Genomic DNA, 19,281 nt, shown 5'->3' with positions numbered 1-19,281 from the left:
CAAGTCATCTTAAAATTCTCAGGAATCTTTTACTGGCTTACCCAAGATTTCTAGGTGTAATATTACAGGAGAGAAAGAGATGGGGGGGTGATTAATAGGAAATCATCATATCTTCCAATAACCCTCTTTTTTGTCCTGAAGAGATACTCAGGCTCTGGAAGGAATTTGCTTCCATTAACAAAGATGACACTCTCCTAATATGTGAATGCCGCACATGCATAAATGCATACATAGCTATTGCAGCCACTAAAGTCTCTCAATAAGCTCAACAAGAAAACATACCCATCATGGTTTTAGAGTGATGTCAGTGCAGTGCCTATGCAGTGGAATAATCCACCTATTCTAGACCCTCACCTCATGCAAGTTCAGGGTCTAAAAAGACACTCACCAGCTCAAGAACATTTTGGTGCGTGCGAGCGCTTTGTTAAGCCAAGTGGTTGCATTGAGCGTACGCTATTGAATGCTGCGAAAAGCTCTGCAATTAACTTGAGTGAATATTGAGTGCACTGAGAGAACTCTTACTTTAAGCATGTCTTTCAGGCCAACAGGAGCGCACGCCCCAGGTTCGTGCTCCCAGGTGAAGTGGGCTCACTGATCGCGGGAGCGCAGCCACAGGTGAATGAGCCTGGCTCATGTGTTCTACCCTAAAAGGTAGAGTAAGCTTAGTTGTGCAAGGGCAAGTACGAGTCATGGGGGGGTTAGCCGAGAGGGCTAGCTTATGATACTGGACTCTCAACTCGGCCAGGTGAGCTGATCAGCAATCGTACCTGAAGCGCACGCACACAATTTGAGCACTGAGTACTTGCTGTACGTGAGTGCTTTGAAAGCTTGCTTACTCCAGGGAACTCTCAAGTGAAAAGAATACTTTCACCAATAGCACATGCTAAGCATACAGAGACAGCTTCCCAAGATCTTCAGGGAGCTCCGAAGAGCTATAACGTTCTGGCGTCAGAATATGTAGGTGCTTCTGAGCCATGTCAGATAGACTACCAGGTTAGGACAACAGCTTGCACTTGCGACTTCATCTACCGAAAAACACACAACAGTCAGGAGGTCAAAGAGAGATCCTGGCTAAAGCATATCTCGCAAGGGAAAGACTAGCTTCCACCTGAGTGTGTACTAAAGGCACTGAGACGCAGCTTGTTGAGCAAACCTCTTGCGATCTGATCACCTGATGTGATTTGATATCATCGTGAAGCAACTGGCTTTCAATAGGCAAGGCTGAAAACAATGAAATCAAGAGCACTCGCCAAGACATGTGTTGCTTGCATGTGTCCATCAGAAAACCCTGAAAGGTCGGTGAATAGACAAACAGAAACAGACTTCTTATGTAGTACATAGAGAAGTCTGATTCTAAGACTTCAAGGAAATCTAACTCCAAAGAGACAATGATGAGCTTTCACCCTTGGCCAACCTAAGGAGTTAAAGGAAGCATGAGAGCATTAATCAAGTTCACAACTCAATGAAAATATTCCCAAGATGCTACAGCTTTATACCGGGAACAGAGACCAAGAGCAAAGCTGAAATTTGCCCAGTTTCTAGCCAGCAGGGACAGGTGTCTTTCTCCAATAACTGCTACAATCAAGAGTGGAATTGTAGTGAGTGAGGAGGAGGTAGTGCTTCCTTACTATAAACTGGTAACAACCTACATGGTTGTTGACACTTCGTTATAAATTTCATTAGAAATGTTCCAGTTTCACTGAAGTCCTACTATGTAAAGAACGAGGGTTTATATTTGCATCAAAACGAAAACAAATTTAACTAATGAGTAACTCATTTTAACCATGATTTTTTGTTTGGATCTGTGGGGAAAATTTATCTATAATCAACTGACTAAAAATGAGGAAAACTCTCCAATTAACTTGTATCAATAATCCATAAAAATTTCATTTAACACTGCAAATGGTTAAGAGCTAACTTCTGATCGACATCAAATAGCATTATTAACTTAATAAACATTTCTGGTACTATTTGCTGTAATAATATTAGCCCACCTAAAACTTTCTCAAGATCTGCAAGTGTGTGGTATAATTTCCCCCATCTTTTTATGGTACTTCAACTACAGTTGACCCATTAAAAAAAAACTTGCTTGTTTTGTTGACCTCTCTGGCATGAAGTTGAATTGACAATCATCAATTTTGACACTTTTTTACTTTGCCTTTCTTACTACAGCTTCTCCTCTATGTTCACAACATTCTCGAGCAATCCTCTGTAATTTTCACACAGCAAAGCAATCCCTTTTCCTTTATACATTACCATTGTATGACTTTTTCCTCTCCTTTGGTCCTACCTCTTCTTTAGCAGATTTTTTCGGGTTCAAGCAAGCTTATCGGTGCCACCTCTCCTGGTACTTTTAATCAGCTGCTGTGTATTTCAACTAGTTCTGAGTATTTTCTACTTCTCATCTTTCTCATGTGCCCTTTTAACTTGGATATACTGTATTCTATATCGGTCTCCCTATTCTGCCAAATTCCCTCAGTTCTTAGTCTTTTCATCTATTCAGGAGATTTTAAAAATGCTACCTCATTTACAGGTCAGTAGTATCTTTCTTTTCAATTTATTTCTCCCTTTCATCAGCCACTTTGTACGCAATAAAAATACCAAAACCTAATTGATACAACATCTAACAGAATAAAACACAAAAAGTAGATGATGTAAACCATAACCTCATGAGGAAATATAATGTGACAATGAAAGACAATATAACAAATGGCACAGAAGTTGACTCCAATAACCTATATGAGTTGCTAAACTGAAAACAAGGTAACAAAAGTTTGATTCTACATAACAGGAAAGTTGCTCTTCAGGTAATTTCAACTTATTTTCACAACTTGTCAGAGTTGGTAACAAGGCTGCTTGAACTCAAAAAAAGACTACTAATGACAATTAGCAAAGAAAATTATTTGTAAGATAGAGAAAGGTTTCCTCCTTTAGACATTTTTCAATGCTTTATGTGATTGATGATTGACATAACTAAACTGACTCCTTTTACAATGAAGTCCTCATTTGAAAGATAGAATATAGATATTTTGCAATGAATATATTAATTAGATCAGAATGTAAACACTTCTAACTTACTTCTGTATACATTGCAACATGACCAGATGTAAAACCCACAATGATGCATGTCCAATCTGGTCCTCCAGTACTGCTTTGCTTTTGTGATAGTAATGGAAGACACAATATCGCACTGATCTCGTCACTGGAAGAATGACATATATGAATGGATATACTGTACTGTATTACAACACAGTTAAGAAACAATCTTTCAGTACATATGAGTTTATCCTCTTAATTCTTTTGAAGGGGATGAAAATACTAAAGGAAAAATGTTATTTTCCTTAGTAAAATAAATTTTTGAATATACTTACCCGATGATCATGTAGCTGCAACTCTGTTGCCCGACAGAAAAAACCTACGGTCGGGATACGCCAGAGATCGCTATACAGGTGGGGGTGTACAACAACAGCGCCATCTGTCGAGTAGGTACTCAGGTACTTCTTGTCAACAAGAACCAATTTTCTCCTCGGTCCACTGGGTCTCTATGGGGAGGAAGGGAGGGTCCTTAAATTCATGATCATCGGGTAAGTATATTCAAAAATTTATTTTACTAAGGAAAATAAAATTTTTCAATATTAATCTTACCCGATGATCATGTAGCTGATTCACACCCAGGGGGGTGGGTGGAGACCAGCATACATGTTAACATTAGAAGCTAAGTATCCCGTATTTCATTTTAGCAGTTATTCAAAATAACAAACATAAAATAAATAAGTACCTGGTAAGGAAGTCGACTTGAACCATTACTCTGCCTTTTTAAGTACGTCTTCCTTACTGAGCCTCGCGATCCTCTTAGGATGCTGAGCGACTCCTAGGTGCTGAAGTATGAAGGGCTGCAACCCATACTAAAGGACCTCATCACAACCTCTAATCTAGGCGCTTCTCAAGAAAGAATTTGACCACCCGCCAAATCAACCAGGATGCGAAAGGCTTCTTAGCCTTCCGTACAACCCAAAAACAACAATAAAAAGCATTTCAAGAGAAAGATTAAAAAAGGTTATGGGATTATGGGAATGTAGTGGTTGAGCCCTCACCTACTACTGCACTCGCTGCTACGAATGGTCCCAGGGTGTAGCAGTTCTCGTAAAGAGACTGGACATCTTTAAGGTAAAATGATGCGAACACTGACTTGCTTCTCCAATAGGTTGCATCCATTACACTCTGCAGAGAACGGTTCTGTTTGAAGGCCACTGAAGTAGCGACATGTGTCCTTACCTTCAGCAAAGCATGGTCTTCCTCATTCAGATGAGAATGGGCTTCTCTAATCAAAAGTCTGATGTAATAAGAAACTGCGTTCTTCGACATCGGTAAAGAAGGTTTCTTAATAGAACACCATAAAGCTTCTGATTGTCCTCGTAATGGCTTTGTACGTCTTAAATAGTACTTAAGAGCTCTTACTGGGCATAGTACTCTCTCTTGTTCGTTTCCAACCAAACTGGACAGGCTTGGAATCTCGAACGATTTGGGCCAAGGACGAGAAGGGAGCTCGTTTTTAGCTAAAAAACCAAGCTGTAAGGAACATGTAGCCGTTTCAGATGTAAAACCTATGTTCCTGCTGAAGGCGTGTATCTCACTGACTCTTTTAGCTGTTGCTAAGCAAACGAGGAAAAGAGTCTTCAAAGTGAGATCTTTAAAAGAGGCTGATTGAAGCGGTTCGAACCTTGCTGACATCAGGAACCTTAAAACCACGTCTAAGTTCCAACCTGGTGTGGCTAACCGACGCTCCTTTGAGGTCTCAAAAGACTTAAGGAGGTCCTGTAGATCTTTGTTGGTGGAAAGATCTAAGCCTCTGTGGCGGAAGACTGCTGCCAACATGCTTCTGTAACCTTTGATCGTAGGAGCTGATAGGGATCTTACATTCCTTAGGTGTAAAAGGAAGTCAGCTATCTGCGTTACAGAGGTACTGGTTGAGGAAACTGAATTCGCCTTGCACCAGCTTCGGAAGACTTCCCATTTTGACTGGTAGACCTTGAGAGTGGATGTCCTCCTTGCTCTGGCAATCGCTCTGGCTGCCTCCTTCGAAAAGCCTCTAGCTCTTGAGAGTCTTTCGATAGTCTGAAGGCAGTCAGACGAAGAGCGTGGAGGCTTGGGTGTACCTTCTTTACGTGCGGCTGACGCAGAAGGTCCACTCTTAGAGGAAGAGTCCTGGGAACGTCTACTAGCCATTGCAGTACCTCGGTGAACCATTCTCTCGCGGGCCAGAGGGGAGCAACCAACGTCAACCGTGTCCCTTTGTGAGAGGCGAACTTCTGCAGTACCTTGTTGACAATCTTGAACGGGGGGAACGCATACAGGTCTAGATGGGACCAATCCAGAAGAAAGGCATCTACGTGAACTGCTGCTGGGTCCGGAATCGGTGAGCAATAATTTGGGAGCCTCTTGGTCATCGAGGTAGCGAACAGATCTATGGTGGGCTGACCCCACAGGGCCCATAGTCTGCTGCAAACATTCTTGTGAAGGGTCCACTCTGTAGGGATGACCTGACCCTTCCGGCTGAGGCGGTCTGCCATGACATTCATGTCGCCTTGAATGAACCTCGTTACAAGCGATATCTTTCGATCTCTTGACCAGGTGAGGAGGTCCCTTGCGATCTCGAACAACTTCCTCGAATGAGTCCCTCCTTGCTTGGAGATGTACGCCAAGGCTGTAGTGTTGTCGGAGTTCACCTCCACCACCTTGCCTAGAAGGAGGGACTTGAAGCTTCTCAAGGCCAGATGAACTGCCAGTAGCTCCTTGCAGTTGATGTGAAGTGCTCTTTGATCCGGATTCCACGTGCCCGAGCATTCCCGACCGTCCAGCTAAAGTCTAAGGAGGGAGGCGTAGTCTTGGGTTCCTCTATGTCGGAGTGTTGATCGTCCAAATGCGCAGCTTCGTCGTCATCAGAGACTCCTTCATCCGAATGCTGAGGAGGAAGCGGCAAAGGAGGAGAAGAAAGCTGAACGGCTGAATCCGGCAGCACGGGTGCATGCGTAGCTGCACTGGATCCAACATCATGCCGCTGCTGGTCAGTCTGAGAGCTGGCAACAACAAAAGCGGAGTGATGGTGCGTGGTGGGGACTGCCGTGGGTTGCGGAGACTGCCGCATTGCGTCAAAACACGGCAGCTTGACAGCACCTTCCCACTGCTGATGCGGTAGCTCACGCATGTCAACGGAGGGTGCCGCACGTCAGCTAACGTCAACATGCGTCTGGCAGGGTCGACTGCGCATCGGTGGTGGAGCTCTCACAGCCGGAGTGTGGGAGCAGGCAGCCGCAGTGTCTGCTGAGCGCACAACCGTGGCAGGTTATAGGTTAACAGGTGCAGTGTCAACCTTCTCAGCACGATACTCCTGCATGAATGAAGCTAGCTGAGTCTGCATAGACTGCAGCATAGACCACTTAGGGTCTACAGTGGTTGGTGCGGCAACAGACGGAGTGATTGCCTGCTGCGGAACCACTCTACCTCTCTTGGGAGGTGTGCAGTCTTCGGAAGACTGCGGCGAGTCCGAACTGACCCAGTGGCTACACCTGGGCCGTTGGACTCGCTCGGAAGGGACCTTGCGCTTGAGAGGTCGTGAGACCTTGGTCCAGCGTTTCTGCCGAGAAACTTCTTCCACAGACGAGGAATGAATGGGCTCACTCGTCTGTTTGTGGATGTGACGATCTCTGCAAGATACGTCCGCAACCACTGAGGGTACATCTGTACGCTGATCAAGGCCTGTCGAACCCTTTGGTCCTTCGACATTGCTTCTCCCCTGGGCTTGGGAGCTTGCAAGAGGTCCCGGACTGGGAGGATGACTGGCACGAACAGATGCACCCTCATGCGTAACACTGACACTGACACTTTTCACCGCACTTGCACTCACTACACTTCCCACTGCACTTTTCTCCTTCAACTCTTTGACATCGGCCAAGAGTTGATTGCGGTCATTAGCTAATGACTCCACTCTGTCACCAAGAGCCTGAATGGCACGCATCATGTCCGCCATCGAGGGTAGCTGAGAGCTAGTAGAAGGGTCGGGAATCACCACTACAGGGGAAGGAATAGGTTGAGGGGCATGGGGAGAGGAAAAATCAAAAGAGCGAGACGAACTCCTCCTGATCCTATCCTTCTCTAGCCTACGTGCATTCTTAAGGAATTCATTAAAATCGAATTCCGAAAGCCCAGCGCATTCCTCACATCGATCTTCCAATTGACAGGATTTACCCCTACAATTGGAACAAACGGTGTGAGGATCTATAGAGGCCTTCGGAAGACGCCTAGAACAGTCCCTAGCGCTACACTGCCTGTACTTGGGGACTTGAGTATGGTCAGACATCTTGAATTAGCCAAGGGGGGAATCCAAAATCTATCCAAGTCGTCAACAAATAATCCAAAACTAATCAAAAAAGCTTGATAAGGTAATGATAATAACTCCTGTACAGCGAAAGCTAATATCTAGAGAGAATACATCACCAAAAAGCGTGAAATCAACTCCAGAAACAACAGCGTATCAAGTAGGTCTTGCCGGTGGCACGACAGAGGAAAAATTGGTTCTTGTTGACAAGAAGTACCTGAGTACCTACTCGACAGATGGCGCTGTTGTTGTACACCCCCACCTGTATAGCGATCGCTGGCGTATCCCGACCGTAGGTTTTTTCTGTCGGGCAACAGAGTTGCAGCTACATGATCATCGGGTAAGATTAATATTGAAAAAAAAACATTCATAAGTCACATTCCGTCATTTAAACATATACCCAATAAAGTAATCAAATAGTGTACTACAGTATAAAATGATTAAAACTTATGCTTGTCAACAGAAAGTAAAATAAAACTAGTTTCTTTTTTATTTATACTAGTCAACCCCCTTGTTACACGGTGTCTTACTAAATAGCAATTATTTACAAATCTACCCTCATATTTGCTTCTGAGTTCACTAGATGCAGGTGGTTAGTGAATGTATATATGACTATTGGTTAAGCATTGAAATAATAATTTCCTTAAAAAACAAACTTGCTTAATTTTAATTATCTTCTCCAATAATCAAATGCCAAGTACCACATTAAGTTGGATGGATGTATAATGATAACACCAGAGAAATAGTGAAATCCACCTCAATAGAAATATGGAACAATGAAGTGAAATTAAATTTACTTGAATACTTCTTGCCTGTGATTTTATCTTGTTCTTACAAGTTGCTGTTCTGAGGATGATGACAGCCTTGGTGTTTTTCATCTCAGTGAGTGTGGTAAGAGAAAAACACCTAAGAAAATGCTTCCTATAAAAAGATCTAATAGGGGTAATTATTTGTCTTAGAGTTGCCATGAAAAGCGACAGGCTAACAAAAATAACCAAAAAACAATTAAAATTTTAAAGATACATCTGTAATACTCTAAGGTGTACTTCTACATTCACCTAAACTCAATACCAGATAATCAAGGGGAGGATATATAGGTAAAATTCCCATAGATTCAAGCTAACACATGACCTATAACTAATAAATTAAAGAGTCAGATTTGCTGAACTTAAAACTTTTATGACTAATATGTTCTTAAAGTATTGAGGGACACCCCCAATCACGTGCTCTTACTTATGACAAAAGTATAACAGTTCCATTTAAATGCTATCAGCTTCTAGTATTTACCCCTTTAACAAAAAAAGATAGCATTCTTAGACATGGGAATTTCCCTATTTCCAATTGAACAGAAGAGATTCATAACTATGTCTATGGAGGTTAAAGATTTTGTAAGATAGGCTTTTAAGGCCCTAATTGGACGAAGGGTCATTGGGTCATTATATCTGAATCCTCATCAACAAAGGGGTCAAGAGAAGGTAAAAACACACGCCTATAAAGACCATTCGTCTTGTAGTCACTTTTTGACCTAAATTATAATAAAAATGAAAGGCTTGCTACATTAGCAATGAAACCCATATTTTATAACAATGCTTGAACCACTCTTACCTTCTAGGCCATGGAATTACGAGAAAGAGGGTTTTCAAAGTCAAAGGCCTCAGACTCAATAGACTTGATGGGTTTAAATGGTGGATTAGATAAGTACTACTGTCTATTGAATTGCATCCTTTACATCTGGACTATCTGACAAATAAAATTCTCAATGCCTAAATTCTAAGGTTAGCATAAACATATTATTCATTGATGAATGGCACACAAGTATTCTTCACATATCTAAAGAATATGAAAAAGTTAATAACCTTATCTAGAGAGGGTTTTGTAGCAAAAATCCATCTAGATTTTCACCAACTGAAGAACACTGACCAAGAACCATGGTAACAGATGCTTGAGGATTGCCTCTTAAAGGCAACAATGGAGAGTATTGGAGGCCTGAAAAATCCATTGCTCTGAGGAGATGGTGGAGTTTACATACGGTTAGATGAAGTGTGATTGGGAGTTTAAGTGCAGTGTGGGAAAGTGGAACTGTCAGAGCAGATCTCTTCTGATAGGAAGAATATAAAAGCAGAGACCAAAGTCTGGGCATCATTCCCTTTAAGGTCAGAAAGGACTTCCCTTATTATGGTAGTAGGTTGGCCAGGGTACCAGCCATCCATTGAGATACTACCACTAGAGAGTTATGGGGTCCTTCAACTGGCCAGACAGTACTACATTAGATCCTTCTTTCTGGTTATGGTTCACTTTCCCTTTGTCTACACATACACTGAATAGTCTGGCCTATTCTTTACATATTCTCCCCTGTCCTCATACACCTGACAACATCAAAAATTTTAAGTAATTTTTATTTTTCCTAACATACTTACCGAGAACTACTTTCTTAGGAGTTACCTGTAATCTCCTCTCTACCGACCAGAGTTTTGTGTAGGATACCCTAAAACCCGTTTTCTATGGAGGGCTATCTCGGGCGTAAGAGAACGTGCCCCGAGGGTAGCTTTTGCGCTAGGTCGAGGTCCGCCTGGGTCGTGACCGTCAGTAAGTTCTTCGGATGTTGCACAATACTCGCAAGGGCAGAGAGGCACTCGGGGAAGGAAGGGTGGGCCATTACCCGAAAGTAGTTCTCGGTAAGTATGTTAGGAAAAATAAAAATTACTTAAAATTTTTGATTTGTTCCAACACGAATACTTACCTCAAACTACTTTCTTAGGAGACACTTTAGGAGGCGGGAGTGCCTTTCTGACTTTCAGACCCAGTAAGCGGAAGCCAAGAGGCCTAGGTATAAACGAAACATACTAGGAAAACGGACGATAGGGTAACTACACAAAGAGCTCACGTTAGTGTCTAAGTACTCACCCTTTGAAAAACTTCTTCTGAATCCAGTAACGTAGTTGAGGAGAAACGTGATATCCAATGGTTACAAGAGGGTTATCTCCCATAAGGATAGGGAAAAACGGGGAATAGGGTGAAAGGGAACGAACCTGTGTCTCCCGGTTTGCTATCCACGATTGAGCCTGGGGCTTTTACCGTTAAACCACTTGGAGAGCGGAGATGACTGTTCCAATGGAGAACCCGTCTAAGGACTTCCTCGAGTAGTCCTTGAGGTAATGGGCAGTAAAGGTTGACTGGTTAGACCAGGTACCTGCTCGAAGGATCTGACCCACTGCCATGTTTTTCTCAAAGGCTAAGGACGAACTCAGACCCCTGATGTCATGGGGTTTGGGGACGCCTGGCAAGGCCAGAGCTTCTTCCCTGTAGGCCCTGGCAATAACTTGTCTCAACCAGAAGGAAATGGTGTTCTTGGATATCTGTTTCTTAGTAACACCCGTGGCGACGAAAAGGCTCTTGATGCCTGACCGGAGATGAGCCGTCCTTTCAAGGTATTTTCTAATGGCACGGACCGGGCATAATTTCAAATCCTCAGCCTTCCCCGTCCTAGGGATGGCTGGCAGAGAGAAACCTTCGAATTTAGGATCCCAGACAGCTGGATTCTGGGTCTTTACCACAAAAGAGGGAACGAACTTGAAAGATATTTCCTTCCACCCCCTCAAATGAGAGACGTCATAAGACAGCCCATGGATCTCCCCTACTCTTTTAGCGGAAGCCAAGGCTAGCAAAAAGACTGTCTTGAGAGTGAAGTCCCTGTCTACGATATCCTTCATTGGTTCGAAGGGGGGGCCACTTAACATCTTCAGGACCCTAGCTAAGTCCCACTGAGGTACTCTAACTGCCTGTGGGGGGCAGGACTGCTCGAAGCTCCTGACAAGCATCGAGATGTGCCTAGAGGAACCCAGGTCGATGCCCTTCAGGAGGAAGACTTGACCCAAGGCGGCTCGTACTCCTTTTATGGCTGGGATTGACATTCCTATTTTGTCCCTGATATATACCAGAAAATCCGTTATGTCTGGGACCGAGGCTTTGAGGGGTTTAATGTGCCTCGAAGCGCACCACTTTGTGAAGGAGGCCCACTTAGCTTGGTAGACCGCTGCCGACGACCTTCTCAGGTATAGTGACATCCTCTTAGCAGTAGCTGATGAATACCCCTCCTTCTTCAGGAGTCGCTCGATAGTCTCCAGGCGTGAAGACGTAGAGACTGTGGGTTGTCGTGAAATCTGAGAAAATGCGGTTGTTGTAGAAGGTCTGCCCTGTCGGGGAGTGGCCACGGAGGTTGACTCGCCAGGTCTTTTAGGTCTGCGAACCACTCTCTCTCCGGCCACCAGGGCGCTACCAAAGTCATCCTTAAGTTCTGGGCAGTCCTTACTCTGTTGAGTACTTGCCTTATCAACGTGAAGGGGAGAAAAGCGTACACGTCTAGGTTGTCCCACCTGTGCTGAAAGGCATCCTCCAAGGCTGCCTTCGGGTCTGGGACAGGAGAACAATACACGGGAAGTTGCGCGTTCAGTTTGGTTGCAAAGAGGTCCAACACCGGGGAACCCCAACGTTGGATGATGAGCTTGGCTACTTCTGGAAGGAGGGACCATTCTGTCCCTACTATTTGACCCATCCTGCTGAGACCGTCGGCCAGCACGTTCTTTTCCCGGGGATGAACCTTGCTAATAACACAACCTGGTTCGTTTCTGCCCAATCTAGAATCTCTAGGGCGAGATCGCACAATTCCCTTGACTTCAAACCTCCTTGTTTCTTTAAGTACGCTACCACTGTGGCGTTGTCGCACATCAACGCCACAGTGTTTCCCCTTAGTAGATCTACGAAGTGTAGGCAAGGTTTCTGGACTGCCTTCAACTCTAGGACATTGATGTGTAGGCTCTTTTCCCCGTCCATCCAGGTTCCTCTCGCTGTCTCGTCGAGGAGATGGGCTCCCCATCCCTGGTTGGAGGCGTCTGTGAACAGAAGTAACTCGGGAGGGTCGTTCGCGAAGGGCATCCCCTTGAGCGAGTTCGATCAGCAATGCCACCATTCCAGGGAGGGCATTGTGTTTGGTAGGATTGGGATTAGTTCTTGTTGCGAGTCCAGTTGGCACCAGAGGTTCTTCAGGTTCCATTGGACGGCTCTGAGCCTGATTCTCCCCTGGGGAACCAGTTTCTCCAACGACACCAGATGCCCTATTAGTCTTTGCCAGTCCTTCGCTCTCCTGGGTTGCCCCGACAGGAACGGACGAAGGATCTCCCTCAGATTGCTTATTCTGTCTTCCGAAGGAAATGCTTTTCCCAGAAGGGTATCTAGTGTCATCCCCAAATAGGTCATTCTGGTGGAGGGGGATAGGTTCGATTTTTCCGGGTTGATCACGATACCCAGATCCTTGCAAAACTGGAGAAGTTTCATCCCTTGCTCTTTCAAGACGTCCTTCGAGGAGGAAAGAAGCAACCAGTCGTCCAGGTACCGGATGAGGCGAATGCCTTGTTCGTGAGCCCACACTGAGACTGTCGTGAAGACTCTCGTGAATACCTGGGGCGCTGTTGACAATCCGAAGCAAAGGGTCTTGAATTGCAGGATCTGGGTACCCCATTTCACCCGGAGAAACTTTCGACTCGAGGGGTGGACCGGAATTTGGAAGTAAGCGTCCTTGAGGTCTATGGTCATCATGTAATCTTTCTCCCTCAAGGACACCCTGACTGACTTCGGGGTGTCCATTTTGAAGTCTGTCTTCCTTATGAATTTGTTGAGGGCCGACAGATCTATAACCGGCCTCCACCCCCCTGTCGCTTTTTCCACCAGGAACAGACGACTGTAGAAACCTGGGCCTGGGTGTAGGATCTCCTCCATGGCGCCCTTCTCCAACATGGAGGACACCTCCTCTTGAAGGGCGGCTCTCTTCAACGGATCCTTGGGAACCAGCCACTCCGACCGGCTGGCCGGAATTAGAGGGGGGGGGGGTTCTGCTAAGAACGGTAGCCTGTAGCACTCCTTCAGTAAGAACACTGTCCAGGGCTCTGCTCCGTGAGCTTTCCATGCTTGCCAATATAGTCTGAGGCATCCCCCAACCTGAGGCTTGGGCAGGGATAGGGGGCCTCTCACTCTATCTCCTCCTGGAGGAGCGGCATGAACGGCCTCTCCTGGAGGAAGAATAACCTGTTCTAAAGGAGGCTGAAGCTGCTGGGGCTCCTCTACGGGGGGGCTGAGGCGCTGAGGCCCAGGAGGAAGAAGGAGCTTCTCGCTTCGTCATGCTAGGAGAGGCCTGAGACGTCGCGGCACTGTCTGAGACTGACCTCTTGTAGGGCGGTCAGGAAGTTAAGAGTCTTGCCCCCGGAGGTGATAAGTTCCCTCAGGAGGCTTTGCTGTTCCGGGTCTGTGGGGTCAAAGGTAGCTTGCACACCTACTAAGGTGGAAGCCCACCAGTCTAGCCAAGAGGAGACGTGTACCAGGTCCCTAGACATTTCCTCCATCATCGCAGCCTCCGATGGAGAAAAACAGACTGGGGCTGAAGAGGCTCTGTCTTCCGAGACGCCCTGCCCCAGAATGTCGAGAGAAGGTTCTACTTTGCAGGCTCCCGGCCGTCGTCCTTCTGGTACATAGACCTTGCTCTGCGTTTTGAGCCCCTGGAGTAACTTAGAAGAGCTCTGAGTCTTGGGGGCTTCGGCATTACCTGCCACCACTCTATCCACGTACTCCTGTCCCAGGACGAGATCCCGGGCTACAGGAAGAGCCAGGGAGGTTTTTGGCTGGGCTGGGGCCTGCATCAGCCGGATAAGGCTGGACCTCCAATAGTCCTCGTCGGTAGCTGCCGGTTCTTCAATCTTGTGATGCCTCCTGATTAGGCCAATCACTCTTCTATAGGCCGAGTCCTCCGTCGGGGAACCCTCTCTACCGTCGGCCGAAGGTTCGGCTTGAGCCCGGGGAGCCGGGTCACCGGGCACCCCCACCGGGCGCCTTGGTCCTGGCACAACAGGAACTCCGCTGCAGAGGTACTGGTCCTCCCCGGCGGAGGTCTCCGCACCAGGGGCGGGGGTTAGGACAGGCATCGCCGAACCGGCGAGGACTAGTGTCCGATCCAGTTCCCTGGAGGACGAGGACGCGGCTCCCGTGGGCTGACCCGACAGCGGGAACCGTTCCTTAAAGTCCGAGGGCCGCACCAGCTGGGCTGGTTTGGCCAGGCTGCCCGTAAGGAAGCGCGGTTCCCCCCGCTGGGCAGGGTGAACCGGCGGCTTCGCGGTCTTACGCCTTCCTGCCGAGTCCTTCTCGCGTTTCTCCCTGCGAGGGTCATAACTATGCTTGGAGGATGGTCTCCTTGGCGAGAACTCCCTGGACCGCCGGTCCGGGGAACACTGTATCTCCGACTCACGGGGTACGAAAACCCAATCGCCATCGGGTGACCTACTCCTCCTGTGTTTCCTTCGTGGAGAACGGGAGCGCCTCCTGCTGTACCTGGAACGTGATCTTGAGCGGGAACGCCTGCTCCTGGACCGCTCCCTCCGACGCCGATGTCTCCTTCTGGCTTCTTCTCCCGACGAGAAAGACTCCTCCGAAGAGCCCGACGTCACTGTACCTACCGTACGGCGGGCGGGAGCGGGGACCGCGGGGGACTTCGCGACTCGTTGTGTACCCGAGGTAGAGGGGTTGGAAACGAGGGTTGGCGCCCAACACTAGGTAACCAGGAATCCAGGCCCTCTTCCATCCGCATAGGGGACCTACCTGGTGTCTTAGGAAGTTTCCAACCGAAGGCATCACTCCCTGCGGAACCTAACTTACCCTGGTTGTCGCCGCCTGCCGAAGAACCTGAAACACAGGCCCACGAAGGGGGCGAAGATACAGAAACAACATTGCTACCCCACAAGGGGTCATCGGAGGAAATGTGCCCCCCAAGCACAAGGGCCGAGTCTCCAGAGCTCCCTGACACAGCACTACCGGGCTCCTCACTAGCCTGAGAAGGCCCCGCAACACCCACTTCACATTCACCAGACTCCTGGGGAAGAACGCTCGGTTCTTTCCCCACGATGGACTTACCTCGTCCCCTACTCTGGGTAGGGGAAGGAGAGACAGAAGCCCCGTCGGACCGTTCACTGGGCGACGGTAGCGGCGAAGAAACACTAGCTTTCCTGGGTGAACGCTTCGACGCTTTCTTCTTCTTCGTGCCGTAACGCACCCACTGAATATCACTCCAACCAACACACTAGAGGCACGTATCCGAAGACGAACAAACTTTGCCCCTACAGGAAGAGCAAAGGGAGTGAGGGTCCACTTCAGGCTTAGAGAGGAACGCTCCACACGATTTTCCGGCTCTAGGCCCAGGACAACGGCGGATCTGCTCCATAACGCACAAACACGAGACACAGGAACGCAGGGAATCAAAGGAATACACTTGGGAAGCACAAGGAAGGGTAGTGAACACACAGGAACACAAGGGATGAGCACAAGTTACCACACGGTAAACACGTGGGACACACGCGGCGCACACAAAGGGTCGAGAGAGAACGAGAGCGACGTGGTGACACGTCGCGACCAGAGAACTTACTGGCGGTCACGACCCAGGCGGACCTCGACCTAGCACAAAAGCTACCCTCGGGGCACGTTCTCTTACGCCCGAGATAGCCCTCCATAGAAAACGGGTTTTTGGGTATCCTACACAAAACTCTGATCGGTAGAGAGGAGATTACAGGTAACTCCTAAGAAAGTAGTTCGAGGCAAGTATTCGTGTTGGAACAAACTGAGATTACCAAACAATTCTCCTTCACCCAAGGGATTACCTACTGCACTGTAATTGTTCAGTGGCTACTTTCCTCTTGGTAATGGTAGAAGAGAGACTTTAGCTATGGTAAGCAGCTCATCTAGGAGAAAGACACTCCAAAATCAAACCATTGTTCTCTAGTCTTGGGTAGTGCCATAACCTCTGTACCATGGTCTTCGACTGTCTCTTGGGTTAGCGCTATCTTGCTTGAGGGTATACTCGGGCACACTATTCTATCTAATTTCTCTTCCTTTTGTTTTGTTAAAGTTTTCATAGTTTATATAGGAAATATTGATTTTAATGTTACTGTTCTTAGAATATTTTATTTTTCTTTGTTTCCTTTCCTCACTGAGATATTTTCCCAGGGCTTATAGCATCCTGCTTTTCCAACTAGGGTTGTAGCTTAGCAAGTAATAATAATAATATTAATAATAATAATAATAATAATAATAATGGAAAAGCAGGAAAGTTCAGTTCAGACCAGTCCTGCATTATGACACTAATTCCCTATGCTAAAGTGCTAGGACTGTTGAACAGAATACATCTGGTATCTCTATCAGAGAAATAATAAACATTTCTAAACATAGGAAAGGAAGGGATGTAGGTAGACTTGGGAAGGAAAGGAAGGGATATGGATAGAATTGGGAAGGAAAAGAAGGGATATGCATAGACTTGGGAAAGAAAGGAAGGGTTATGGATAGACTTGGGAAGGAAAGATCTGAGGCTAGAGTGAGGAATGAACCTCTCCAAAAATGCCATGGTGCCCCGCAGTCTGCTGGCCATGAGCGTTGAGAATACTGAATTCCTTTAGAGAAACTATTACAAAATTGACCATCTTCCCCAAAGGTGAAGTCTGAAAAGAGCAGTCTAGTTCCGTTCCCTAATAATTTATGATTGAGTCAGGGAGAGTAAAAATTATTATAGCAAATAACTTGACACTCAAGAACCTTATCAAAGAATTTGTGAGGAAAAATAAGTTATCTACATAAGATGAAATTGTAATCCTAGAAGAGTGGCAGCTAAGAGGGTATTTCCAGAAAAATGCTGACATCAACAAAAATACAATCTGTTACAAACAGCACTTAAACATGACAAATTCGAAGATAATTTGTATTTTTCCTAACCATACAAACCTTAGCTATTTACAAAGGGTATTACTTTTAGCGCAGCTGAAATGACGAGCCAATAGTTTTTAACGAGGGTTAATTACCCCCGCGCTAGTTAGCGGGGGGTGGGGAAGGGTAGCTTGCTACCCCTCCCCCCTCCACACACCGGTGACTTGCTTCACTTCACTTAGAGGTAGGACTTGACTTGGGGGTCAGGGATGGCGGGCACATATGTGTAAATAGCTAAGGTTTGTATGGTTAGGAAAAATACAAATTATCTTCGAATTTGTCATTTGTTCCGTAACCGAAATACAAACCACGCTATTTACAAAGGGTGACTTACCCCTTAGGAAGGGTGGAAAGTCCCCAGCCTTACTGACTTCGGCTTGCCCGGGGGCTCGATCGCTCAGTGAGCAGCACTAGAGAGAGGGAGCCCCTGTACCTCACAGGTTCCTAGCATCGCTAGGAATGAGTGGCCTACATAAGCAGTGTGAGGAGGAGAGTGTGACTCGTCCTATGAAGTTGACCTTGAGACCTTCAGATAGGAATTCTAGGATAGGACGTTCCCCATACCACCTCGTCAGGGTATGGGAGACGCAACAGTATTAAGCTTAATACTAGGAGCACAAAGAAGCATGGGTTACCTGCAGAGGTCGAGGTCAGCTATGCGAGGACCAGGATGCTGCTTCCCCAAGAGAGGGGAGAATGAAGAAAGAAGTAAGGGTCAGACATACTCTTTCATTCACGCAGACTAAGACCGGGTAACAACGCCCTCAACCTACTGCTACTTGTCCAAAAAGGAGCCTGAGGTTAGACCAGCTGTTGTGCAGCCACCACAGGGCCGATAGAGAACGTATCGAGGCTCCTGTGGGTCACGTCTTGCAGGTAGTGGGCTGTGAAGGTCGTTTGACGCTTCCAGACCCCAGCTTGAAGTACCTGTGTCACAGAGAAGTTTCTCTTGAAGGCCAGGGATGTAGCAATACCCCTGACATAGTGGGCCCGAGGGCGACGTGACGGAGGAGGGTCAGGATTCAGGGCATGGTGGATAACCCTTCGAATCCAAGCTGAAATGGTGTTCCTGGTGACCCTCCTCTTTGTCCTACCTGTGCTCACAAACAAAGCTCGCACATGAGGACGGACTGCAGCCGTTCTCTTCAAGTAGTACCTCAGACACCTCACTGGGCATAGTAGCAGCTGGTCTGGGTCGTTTGTTACAGAACGGAGACTCGCGATCCTGAAAGAGTCGAACCGAGGATCCGGCACTCCAGGATTCTGAGTCTTGGCCACAAACTCAGGGACAAACCTGAACGTTACCTCCCCCCGTCCCCTTGAATGGGCGATGTCGTACGAGAGACCATGAAGTTCACTAACTCGCTTGGCCGAGGCCAAGGCGAGTAGGAAAGCCGTCTTCCAAGACAGGTGGCGATCGGAGGCCTGGCGTAATGGCTCGAAGGGAGGTCTCTTGAGAGACCTGAGGACTCGAACCACGTTCCAAGGAGGGGGTCTCACTTCCGACTGTGGGCAGGTAAAGAGAGTTCTAGCGACGAAGAAATATCCACGCCCTTCAATCTGAAGTCCAAGCTTAAGGCTGAGCGATAGCCTTTCACCGCCGAGACAGAAAGGCGCATTTCTTCTCGCAGATACACGAGGAAGTCCGCTATTGCTGGAATAGTGGCATCGAGTGGAGAGATACCCCTTCCACGACACCAACCACAAAAGACTCTCCACTTCGCTTGGTAGACTCCCTCAGAGGACCTTCGCAGGTGCCGAGACATTCTCTCCGCAACCTGTTGCGAAAAGCCTCTCTCCGCGAGGAGACGCTGGATAGTCTCCAGGCGTGAAGCCGAAGCGAGGCTACGGCCCTGTGAGGGACACCGGAGTGGGGTTGTCTGAGAAGTTCGTGTCGTGGAGGAAGCTCCCTTGGGAGTTCCGTCAGGAGTTGCAGAAGGTCCGGAAACCATTCCGCGTGATGCCATAGCGGAGCTACTAGAGTCATGGAACAGTTGACCGATAGTCTGGTCCTGTTGAGCACCCTTCTCATCAGACAGAATGGTGGGAAGGCGTACACGTCGATGTTGTCCCACCGTTGCTGGAAAGCATCTTGCCAGAGTGCCTTGGGGTCCGGGACT

The 19,281-nt window shown here is 47.2% G+C and overlaps 1 protein-coding gene across 1 annotated transcript in view; it reads right to left on the bottom strand.

The window, feature by feature from the left end:
* Positions 1 to 19,281, bottom strand: part of LOC137638785 (rab3 GTPase-activating protein non-catalytic subunit-like) — a 111,677-nt gene that overhangs the window by 66,541 nt on the left and 25,855 nt on the right. Inside the window, exon 3 of the mRNA XM_068371153.1 lies at positions 3,079 to 3,202. Within this exon, the coding sequence (XP_068227254.1) occupies positions 3,079 to 3,202 (124 nt within the window). The remainder of the gene's footprint in view (positions 1 to 3,078; positions 3,203 to 19,281) is intronic.

The sequence above is a fragment of the Palaemon carinicauda genome, chromosome 3 (genome assembly GCF_036898095.1).
Source record: "Palaemon carinicauda isolate YSFRI2023 chromosome 3, ASM3689809v2, whole genome shotgun sequence".
NCBI classification, from domain to species: Eukaryota; Metazoa; Arthropoda; class Malacostraca; order Decapoda; family Palaemonidae; genus Palaemon; species Palaemon carinicauda.
This window is presented reverse-complemented; position numbering and strand designations above follow the sequence as displayed.